Source organism: Kogia breviceps, chromosome 12 (genome assembly GCF_026419965.1).
Source record: "Kogia breviceps isolate mKogBre1 chromosome 12, mKogBre1 haplotype 1, whole genome shotgun sequence".
Lineage (NCBI taxonomy): Eukaryota > Metazoa > Chordata > Mammalia > Artiodactyla > Physeteridae > Kogia > Kogia breviceps.
Genome location: NC_081321.1, coordinates 11,975,160 through 11,987,303, shown reverse-complemented (window position 1 = coordinate 11,987,303; position 12,144 = coordinate 11,975,160). Strand labels below are relative to the sequence as shown.

The 12,144-nt window shown below is 38.1% G+C and overlaps 1 protein-coding gene across 1 annotated transcript in view; it reads left to right on the top strand.

Annotated features, from left to right (window-relative positions):
- Nucleotides 1-12,144, top strand: part of SLC15A5 (solute carrier family 15 member 5) — an 84,289-nt gene that overhangs the window by 29,162 nt on the left and 42,983 nt on the right. Inside the window, 1 exon segment of the mRNA XM_059081532.1 lies at nucleotides 4,659-4,845. Coding sequence (XP_058937515.1) covers nucleotides 4,659-4,845 — 187 coding nt within the window.

Below are 12,144 nucleotides of genomic sequence, written 5' to 3'. Positions count from 1 at the left end.
GGCATATACCCAGAAAAATCCGTAATTCAAAAAGACACATGCACCCCAATGTTCATTGCAGCACTATTTACAATAGCCAGGTCATGGAAGCAACCTAAGTGTCCATCAACAGACAAATGGATAAAGAAGAAGTGGTACATATATACAATGGAATATTACTCAGCCATAAAAAGGAATGAAATTGGGTTATTTGTAGAGACATGGATGTATCTAGAGACTGTCATACAGAGTGAAGTAAGTCATAAAGAGAAAAACACATATCGTATATTAAGGCATATATGTGGAATCTAGAAAAATGGTACGTATGGACCGGTTTGCAAGGTAGAAATAGAGACACAGATGTAGAGAACAAACGTATGGACACCAGGGGGGGAAAGCGGCGGGGGGATGGTGGTGTGATAAATTGGGAGATTGGGATTGACATGTAGACACTGATGTGTATAAAATTGATGACTAATAAGAACCTGCTGTATATAATAAAATAAAAATCTAGAGGGGCTACATCCAAGATTCTGAAATTTGTATGGATGTGTTCCTCTGACTTCTTCCAAGTTCGCAATCTGATTCACGTGCTAGAAATTGTTTTGTCACCCATGCTAGAGATCAACATCTATCCTCTTCTACTAAGTGGGTTTTCAGATTCTTAAAGAAAAAGGCCACAGAAAATATTACATTATATTCACACAGAAAATATAAGTAAAGCCAAACCAAATGAATCAGCTTTTTCTAAAACCTCAACTCCAAAAACTGTTTCTTCACAGGAGTTAATATTTCACTTCATGTTGCCAAACAAAACAAAGTTTCAGCAATGGTATCAGAGAGACTTGGTGTTGGGAAACACTTTCACTGAGACTGAAGTCTGATCTGGTAGCCTCTATTCCCATGTTAACTTCCCCCTTCCATTCCAAGAAACTCATTTAAACATATTTATCACTACAGGGTAGAAACAGTTTGTAAGTCCAGGTTAGCTGTTTCTAACATATGCCAGGAGTATTCAAACACAGCAATTTCAGATGATAGAGTAACTGCTTGGAAATTATTTGGACTATTTTAACGTAACTGAGCTAAGAGAATCCACATTAAACTTTGGGTGCTTGTTCCTGCAATAAGTAAATGTAACAACTGCTATTTATTAGCTGCTACATAATGCTGGAGTTGTGATGGGCTTTCCTAACTTTTAATCATAAGAGCCCTCAACCAGCTAAGGTCTTTTGCTAACTGTTGAGGGTTAGACTTCATGCTTTGGTAGTGGGTGTATTCTTTTAACCTCAGAAGGGGAGGAGAAAGATGGCAGTTTTGTAAGCTTGGATAGACACTCTAAGCCACAGCTTTGACACACAAGCAAAAGCATGATGCCTATTTAGTTCTAGGGTAGTGTAGGTGAGCAGGTAAGGTGTGCATATCTACAGGTGAAATTTTAAAACATATCGCCATTTGCATCCCACACACTTTAATCACTGTCTCCCATGTTGTTCTAGAACACTGTACTGTTCAATATGGTAGCCACTTGTTGCTCTTGAGCATTTGGAATGTGCCTTGTCCAAAATGAAACATACTATACGTGTAAAATACCAGATTTTGAAGACTCAATATGAAAAAAAAAACAAGGTAAATATCTCATTAATAATTTTTATATTGATCATGCTAAAATATTTTTACTTTATTGGGTTAAATAAATGTATTAAAATTTTAAAAAATATCATGAAAACAGAATGGAGAGATTAATCATGAGTACAAAATTACTAATGGTTCCATGGTACGCCTCGAACCTTCTGTGCAAACAGCACAAATTACTGATTCTTACCTTCATAATGTAGTGACACCTGATTTTTTTTTTTTACTAAGTTCCAGTCTTCTCTGCAAACTGTTACATATTTTTTTTAAATTTAACATAAATTAGAATAAATTTTGATAAGCTAATTTTTAAGCATATCACCAAATCTAGATGCCTAGTTTATTGCAAAGAACAAATACTAATACTTATTGACCACCTATATGTGTCAGAGCCTCTAAAAGATGACTTCACAGTGTCTAATTTAACCCCCAAAGCAAGCCTACAGGGCAGATTTTATTATTCTAAATCTGAGTCTCAGAGACATTAAGTAACTTGCAGTTTGTTCTTGGTTACCCTACCAGCATATGGCAGAGTGGCTCTCCCTACCCCAGGCTGGTATCAATGCCCACACTTTGCTGTTACCCACTATGCCTCTTTTGCAGCTGGGTTAAAAATCCCCGGTACAGACTCTACAGGTTCCAAAATCATATACAGTAATGTTATACCAGAAACTTCAAAGAAATGGTTAGAATGTACTTCTCAAGGGAGGCAGAGGAAACTTCCGGCTGGAATAAGATTTTTGCCTCCAGATGAAATAATCACTAGTATAAAGGCGATCAAACTACCAAGAATAAAACATCATCGAATTCCATATTTTAAATTTAGTAGCCATTATTGACCTTCAGTTCCAAGACACACGTTTAAGATATATTGATATTAAGGCCAACGATGTTGCCATTTGACATTACTGGCCATTCAAAAGTGAAAATGAATCTCTATTGACAGCAGTTATTCCTGAATTCTCAGAGGCTTGTATGAAATAAAAGTATTTAAAAATTTAAAAGGAGATGATTTCAGAACTTGAGGCAGAAGCAGAAATGATTTCAAGCTTTCAAGATATCGGGGCCTTTTTTTAGATTATGCAATATATTAATATTGCTTCACTAAAGATTAATAGTACATTTGCCACATTATTAAGTTAACAGGTTTCTGTGTCTGTGACTCATGCCGATAATAACTTTATTCCTGTTAACAATAATTCTCGCTTGAAATCAGTAACAGAAACTTCCAAGTTGTGCTGAGATCCTTTCAGTCCTAGAGTAGCTCTGCTGCCAGCACTATTTTAAAAACCATCATTCATTTTCCTCTGACTGGGAATACATGGTTAATATTTTGATTGAACTAGGGCAGAACTCGCGAATACTCCCTTCCCTCTTGCCATCTGTACCCAACCAAAACAATCCTGTTTACAATCCCAAGGGTCAAATTAAAGATTGGAAGATAAATTATCACCAGGACATATTTTATACAGATAGAAAGAATCTCAGTGAAAAATGTGGTCCATTCCTGGGTTTAGGCAGTTAACATAGCAACAGGCTCATTTTACAACTGGCTGGCTGGTTAGCAGCTGTACTGACTTATGACTCTGCTTCTCCTTATACCTTCTCGAATTGCACAATTGATAATAGAGAAGGAGTTAGTGAAGGTTTCAAACAAGAAGTTGTCATCTGGATGTTTGAGCCGGGTTGCTCTCCCAGGATGGAGGTAAGGCAGGACTCCTAATGTAGTTCACATGCTGTAAGAAAAAAAATGGAGAATCCATTCCTCAAGGACAAGACCTGGGTTGACTTTCTCACCAAGCCACTCAGTAGCTTTGTGTGCCCCTGGAAATTAAAGAAATACTCTGTGCTACTAATGATAATGACAAAGACGTGATTATTGCATCACAGCTCATGAACTAGAAAAGTGAGGAGATGCCCCTTTTCCTGTGACACTGTGCTTTAGTTCTGATGTTATGACCTAATGAGAGGTTAGGAATACTTGAAGAGACTCCAAGTTAATGTTAGAGTTTTAGTTAGTATCAGGATTTTTTTTTAAATGAAGAAATTCTAACACTACCTTGAGGGTGTCCAGTGAGGTAGAGGTGTTGTTGGTGTTTTGGTTTTTTTTTCATTTCTGCTACTCTATTGTGCAACTTTTTTCATGGAGTTCCCTTTTTGGTTCTCTAGTGCCACACAATTAGTTTAAAAGGAGCGTATAGACACAAGTATGTTTTCTCTCCCTTTTCTCGTTTTACTTGGCTTATGTTAAAAACAAGGCCAATCCAGGGAGCTTATAAAGACAGCCTACAACAAGTAATGTGTTTCCTCACTGGGTCCCCGCTTCTTAGGGAAAAATCATTCTTACCTATTTTGCCACCAAACTCGATGCTATTTAAAGGATCTAGTCTAGCCCCAAACTATTTTTTTTTTTTTTTTTTTTTTTTTTTTTTGTAGTACGCGGGCCTCTCACTGTCGTGGCCTCTCCCGTTGCAGAGCACAGGCTCCGGACGCGCAGGCTCAGCGGCCATGGCTCACGGGCCCAGTCGCTCCGTAGCATGTGGGATCTTCCCGGACCGGGGCACGAACCCGTGTCCCCTGCATCGGCAGGAGGATTCTCAACCACTGCGCCACCAGGGAAGCCCCAAACTATTTTTTAATCCAGGTGAAAATTAAAGTCTTAATACTTTCTACTGGCTTTTGCTTTATTGTTGGAAAAAACAAAAAGCTTATTTGCTTATATGCAAAATTTATTACTTGATTTCTTATGTGTCATCCCAAGCACAAAATTAGGGTCACTTTTACTTTTCCAAGGAAAATTAAGAAGATAGACTAGATGACAGAATATTCATCCATAAAGAATCAGTAGAATTGTAAATAGACTAAACACGGTTCCTACTCTCCTTTGTCAGTTCATAATCATGACCTTGAAGGCCCGGGGAACATCCAGCTAGCTCATCTGTCACAGAGTACTGGCAAGGGACAAGCCATCTGCCACAGGACACTTCCTCCAAAGTTACTTTAACACTGTCTTCCTGAATGGTTCTTTCCCCTTTCAAATACAGATTCCTTCAGGATATTATCTGCAGACCATGAATTCCAACCTGAATTTGGGTGGATTTCTTCTGCCAGTTGCAGTAATGAATGTCGTCAGCATCCTACCACTACTAATTTTAGCTCCTTTCATGGAGTATTTCAGCACCTGCCTATTTCCCTCTAAGAGAGATGGCCCATTTCTGTTGGCATGCATTAGTAAGTACAACTTACCATTTCAGGTGAATGGTTTACAACTTTTAAAATTAAAAAACACTGTACTAGGATCTAAGCTAGCTATATGCTCTGGAGTAGAGTCTGATTTTGACAAATTGGGAAGAAGGTGAATTTGAGAGTGATTATGTCCAGCTTCTCAAATCTCTACATAGACTTCAGTGTCCCATTTTCTTCTCATGCTTTTATGCTTCCTCAGAAGACACACATAAAGACTTGGTGCAACTTCCAGTGCCACCAAATGGCCTCTTCAAAGCAGTCTCTACTCCTAAGTCGATGCTGAGAATGTTCTTAAAAATTAACACAGGTAGGGCTTCCCTGGTGGCGCAGTGGTTGAGAATCCGCCTGCCAATGCAGGAGACACGGGTTCGTGCCCTGGTCTGGGAAGATCCCACATGCCGTGGAGCGGCTGGGCCCGTGAGCCATGGCCGCTGAGCCTGCGCGTCCGCAGCCTGTGCTCCGCAATGGGAGAGGCCACAACAGTGAGAGGCCCGCATACCGCAAAAAAAAAAAAAAAAATTAACACAGGTAATGGTCCTAAAAAATAATGCTGGGCTATACTTGGGAGGCTTTAACTTCTGAACAAGCAGAAAAATTTATTAAAAGTTAGTTGTATTCACAGCTTTAATATAGTATTTCTTCCAATAGTAAAGTGTATAACAATAATTTTCAAACATTTTTTCCAGCTTTATTGAGATATAATTGACATACTGTATAAGTTTAAGGTGCATAGTGTCATGAATTGATGCAAGTCTATATTGCAAAATATTTATCACAATAAGCTTAGTTAACACATCCCTTACCTCACATAATTACAGACTTGCTGTTGTTATGGTCTGCTCCTATTTTTTAAAATTAATTTATTTTATTTAATTTATTTTTGGCTACATTGGGTCTTCATTGCTGCGTGTGGGCTTTCTCTAGTTGCAGCGAGCGGGGGCTACTCTTCGTTGCGGTGCGCGGGCTTCTGATTGCGGTGGCTTCTCTTGTTGCGGAGCACGGGCTCTAGGAGCGCGGGCTTCAATAGTTGTGGCACGTGGGCTCTAGAGCGCAGGCTCAGTAGTTGTGGCACACGGGCTTAGTTGCTCCGCAGCATGCGGGATCTTCCTGGACCAGGGATCAAACCCGTGTCCCCTGCATTAGCAGGCGGATTCTTTGGTCTACTCCTATTTTTTTAAGTGAAAAAAAATGTTGGACTTCTTTCTCAGAACACAATCAGTAGACTATAAAATAAAATGTCTGCCAATGAAATGGGAGAGGAGGAGCATTCTGGCCACACCCTCCTCTGCCTCGCTGTGCCCCCTCAGGTGCTGCTGTGGAACAAGAGGACAAACGATGGTACAGGAAAACCAGACTCAATCTAACGACCAGAGATGGGGCTCTCAGCCCCTGCTCTGCTACTGAGCTGCTCCTGAGTGAATTGGAAAAGCCACTTAACCTTCCTTGTCTTCTAGTTCACTTATTTATTTATTTTTTTTTTATTGAGGGGCATGCCCGAGATAAATTTTGGGTCCCTTTGTTCTGTAAGACTTTTGAGATCATTCAGGGTGACATCAGTACCTGGAACCCAGTTGGGACACATAGTGAAAGCTCTATAAATGTTAACTAATATTGAGTCATCATTTGCAAGGGGCAGGTCTCATTGTTTGGTGAGTATAAACACAAAAGGAAGGGAGTTTGAAACGCTTAAGAAATAGCATGAAATGCTATTTAAGAAATGGCAACTTTATGTCTTATCATCTACTTGAGAAATAATTTCACTGAAATAGCCAAGGTCAAGCAACTGAAAGATTCTTTTCTCTTGGTTAACCAGTTGTTTTTCTTAATTCCTCCTTTGTAGAGATCTGTGAAGACCAAGCAGTCTTCTAGAAACCCATTATTATATAACTTTTGCTGTTTCTCTGTTTATAACTTACATTGTAGGGTATGTGCTTCCTATTTACCAAAGCCATCAACAAGATCACTCCAGATCACATCACAAAGTAGATTTGTTTTTGGAAAGAACTCAAAGTGACTAAACTCTCCCTAGTTTATTTTATCTTCAACTGTAGAGGTCTTTAGTGCATATTCTGTTTTGATTTATTACGTAAGCCAGTAACCCTGACATTCTTTATTGTCGTAGGTTTAGGCAAACTATAAATCTTAATAGGTTTGGACAGTCCTTAAATCTTAAAAAGTGCTTTTTTTGTCTGCCAGTGAAATCCAAAACAGTATTAGTAAATGCTCGTCACTATTTGAGGATACAAAAGAAAAGTAAGACATCGTACCTACCCACAGCAAATGTACTATTAATATATTGAATGCAGAAAAAAATGGGGGTAAATTTACATTGCAAAATATCAGAAACTTTGGCAGTCCTGTACAGAATCATGAAAATTGAGTCTAAGCTTCCAAATTATGCTTTAGTACTAAAACATTTTTAAAATTGAGCTACTTTAGAGAAATATGGTATACAACATGGCTGAAAGAACTACTTTAAAAATCCTTCCTGGGGGCTTCCCTGGTGGCGCAGTGGTTGAGAGTCCGCCTGCCGATGCAGGGGACACGGGTTCGTGCCCCGGTCCGGGAGGATCCCACGTGCCGCGGAGCGGCTGGGCCCGTGAGCCGTGGCCGCTGAGCCTGCGCGACCGGAGCCTGTGCTCCGCAACGGGAGAGGCCACAACAGTGAGACACCCGCATAACACAGACACACACAGACACACACAGACACACACACACACACATCATTCCTGGGAATTCCCTGGCAGTTCAGTGGTTAGGACTCCACACTTGCACTGCTGACCAGGTGAGGGCTCGGGTTCAATCCCTGGTTGGAGAACTAAGATCCCAAAAGCCATGCTGTGCAGCCAAAAAGAAAGAAAAAAAAAAAATCCTGAGAATAAGAAATCTTAAATTCACTTGAAATATGAGCAACTTTCTCTTGGACAATTCTCCGCTCTTGCATATTTGAAATCATGTCTATTCTTAAAGAAGTGTGTGTGCTTTTCTGGATAGAGGAAAGTTAGACAGAGTTATCTAACATATTGTTTGATGTTAATGAACTAAATATTCCCTATGAAGATTGGTAACAGACTTATTGGGCAGGAAAAAGAAAAAAACTAGATTCATCTAAAAAAACTGAGCTATATTCTTCTGCATACAGAATACTGAATTCAGTTGTTTCTAAGCCAGACTCCATTCATTTGTTCATTTACATACTTGTTCACTTGTTTGCATAATATTTTGCTATGGGAATATAAAGAGGTATGCATCTTTTAAACTAAATGTTTGCTTAAGTTTTCCATATTCTGCTTGTGATTATGGAAGGTTAATAAGTTTTATCAGGACATATAAACATAAACCTAGGGTACTTTTTGATAGTAATTTACATAACTGAATTAATCTAACATTAAAATTTACTTTCACTTTGAGCCCAAGTGCCTTGAAAATGTGAGTGAAGTATATAAGTATATAAATTATGAACATACAAATATTTATGAATTCCTAATTGGAACCTAAGTACCTTCATATACATACCCCACTTAACTTCATGATAATTCATCATTTACTAGGTCAGTGGTCTCAAAGATAATGTCTTCTTTGAATTCAGACCTTCTAATTCTAAGCCCATGGCCTCATCGTCATCATCATCATCGTCATTGCACTGACCCGCCGTACAAAGTTCTTAGATTATAGAAGTTGTCAGTGTTAATTTGGAACCCTGACTGCGATTTCCCGTTAAGGCTATGAAGTGAATGAAAAATTCTTTTGTCATCACAATGAGTAGTTGCTCCTGGAGTCCCCCACTCCCTTTCACATGCAGTCATTCCCCATCCTGTTTAAGGAGGCAGATGGTATAGACAACGACGATGCCTAGTGTTTGACATGGATAATCACAGCCCGGGCCAAGAGTGAGGGATAGAGAAATCTCATTCAGTTGGTCAAACTAGAAATTTAATAAAGGGAAAAAAATGAGCTCACTTTCCTTCATCTAGCTCATAAACAATGCAAAGAAAGAGGAGTTTCTTACTCAAGATAGGACATTCCTGAGTTTATGAGCTAAAGAAATCAACAAGTGTACCAAAGTACCAACAATAAAAAAATCTCCATACCTTCCAGAACTGTGAAAGCCAAAGGTTTGATACGCTCAGAGTGTTTCATCAAGACTGTATTTTCCTAATGGTACATGTGACAGATTTGTCTGTTTAAAAGTCAATCTTAATATACTAAAAATCTAGAATCAGTGATATTATGATTTAGCCTCTGTTATCGTTGGATATCCTTTGTTTTAGCTTTTTTCAGTTCAAAAATGTTTACACCATGAGTATTTCCTTTCCTTATCATTAATTAAAGCCCTGCAGTGTGTGGCATTTAGTAGCTAGTGCTGACACACACAAGTATTAATCTGACTAAAATTAGCCTAATTAAGATTGTTATTAAGCCCTATACAAAGCAGAAGTGTACAACACAGTAGGTAGCAATTATCTTGGCTTTTAAGTAGCATTGATGTTGAAATGCAGATGAAGTATATTCAAATATCTGCCAGACCTTCCTCTTTAAAATAAAACTTGAAAATTCAAATTCTAACTTAAAGTCTTTTATGATATAGGTACAGCCTATAGGTGTTGGTTCCTTTTTGTATAACCATTAACTTCTACTAGTTCTAATAATTGGCAGTGATATAAAATTTCTTTTTGGTTGGAATCAAAATGCTTGATAAATTAAAAACCAAGTCAGAGATCCAATCACCTTCATTGAAAGTAGGACTATTTCATCAAAACTACTTTTTTGGGCTTCCCCGGTGGCGCAGTGGCTGAGAGTCCGCCTGCCGATGCAGGGGACGCGGGTTCGTGCCCCGGTCCGGGAGGATCCCACGTGCCGCGGAGCGGCTGGGCCTGTGAGCCATGGCCGCTGAGCCTGCGCGTGGAGCCTGTGCTCCGCAACAGGAGAGGCCACAACAGAGAGAGAGGCCCGCGTACCGCAAAAAACCAAAAACTACTTTTTCTCTATTATAGTTTTTAGAACTGTGACATTTTTCCAAGAAACATCACAATGTATACCCATCGCAAAATACCAGGCAAGAAGAAGTGTATAAACACTAAAAGAAGTAACATGCAAATATCTAGCCTGAATAACTCGTTCATTCGGTTGTTCACTTGTTTAACAAAAGCACGTTAATATTCTCAGGTTCTTACTTTTAAAGTTGACATGAACACTGGAATTAAATTTGAGGTGAAGTAGGCCATCTAGTAAACCATCTGAAGCAATAATTTATACCTTACAGATATATTTGTATAACTGATCTCCATGTAAATGAGTCACCTGCTCCAGATTCAGAAGTTAAAATACAAACTGAAGCTGAATCTCCTGAAGTGAGTTCCCAGTGGTCTAAAGAGAAACGAAAGACAGACTATGGATAGCTCAATTCAAATACAGGAACATACCACTAGTAGGAGAAACAATAAAGCAAAAAACATATGCCATTCTAATAGTGGGTGAGAAAGATCTTCCACAAAGACAGCAGATATGTATGATGATAAAATCACAGCTGTCTCTATAAGAGTGTTTTATGGACACCAGTATTAGTATTACATTAGCTAATTTCATATTCTCAGAATTTTCCAAAATCATGGATCCAAGGGCAATTTCTCAAGGACTCAATAGAATTCCATACGTACTGTTGTGTTACATATCAGAGACTCATACATCAAACTACACATAAAAAAACCATTGTTTCCTCAGTGAGGTAAATTTAGCCAATAATGGAAGAATCTTAACATATCTATATTGTAGTATTAGATTCTGCTTCAATAGGAAAAGGCAAGTACAACTGAAATGTTTGAATAAATTCTGACTTTAAAAAATTTCATTGGGGTCTAGTTTGGAAAATTATTACATGGTGGGATAATAGAATAAACTATAAGAGCTTTAAGACTTTTATAGACCTGTCTACAATCACACAGCCAATATTAAAACATACATTATTTATCTGAATATAATATCTCCTTTGGAACCATGTGCTTTATCTTGTAAATACAGATCTGCTAGAGGGGTAAAATGTGTACATGCTGATTAACTGCACTCTGCTTTGGACGAGTTATGATCTAATAGAAGTTAGGAATAAAAATGGAGCAGATTAAATTTACGTTGGAATCCAACTTTGTTATGAATTTTTAAAAAGCCATTTTTCACTTGCACCAGAGTGCAGTAGCAAATAAAAAGCAAATGTAGTTACCTAGATGCTTCAGGTAAAATACACTTTGCCCTAAAATATCTAGGTAAATGAGTTAAATATTTGTGCTTTGCTTGAAATTGTCTGGAGAACTATCTTTCATTGGATTTTCCTAGACCAGGTCTCATAGTGCTCTATGCTAGAGAAGTTTAATGTGTGTAGAAATCTTGGATCTTGTTGAATGCCGATCTGATTCAGTCCTTCTAGGATGAAGCTTGAGATTCTGTATGTCTAGCAAGCTTCCAGGTGACCCCTAAGCTGTTGATCAGGGACTATACTTTGAGTTTCAAGGACAGAGCAAGAGGCCAAGAGACTTCTCTCTCACATTTCACGCCTCTGTACAGGAAACAGAGGCCCAGGTAAAAATGCCACAATTCCGCATCAAGTCAGAGCTAAAATTCATCAGTAGGCAATAAAAACTGATGATTAAACCAAGGTTTGGCCAACCACTACACTCGGGCCAGATCTGGCCCACGATTTGCTTTTGCACTGTTTGCAAACTAAGAATTGTTTTCACAGATGACCATTTGCAATTGATTTGATAAGAAATGATAACTTTGAATACCAATGAAGTGAAATTGCATCCCCCCAAAAAAAGAATTATTATTTTGAATTTCAATTAAAAAATTTGTAGAAACTTATTCTATCTCTTGTAACATAAGTACCTACATATCTTCAAAATGTTGCCTTTTGTCCCACAAAAACTAAAATATTTATTACTGACCTTTTACAAAATGTGATTATCTCTTGTCTAAACTATTGCCTCTAATGCTATAAACATTCCTGGATAAAATATCAATATAAGCCTTTTTACATAGGACAGGTGATAACCAAACACAAAAAGGGGGGGGTGGACATGATATTTTTTATCTAAATTTACACTAAATTAGTTAGAATGAGAGGTATCATAGAAGATACTCATAGAATTCAAATTCTGAAGCAAGAAAGCCAAGAAATTTTGAAAACTTATTTCTATCTATCTTAACACCTTCTTTAAAGTTCATGGGACTATCCTACAATTTAATTGCACAATTTGAACAATTTAATTTGTATGTAATATCTGAACATATCTG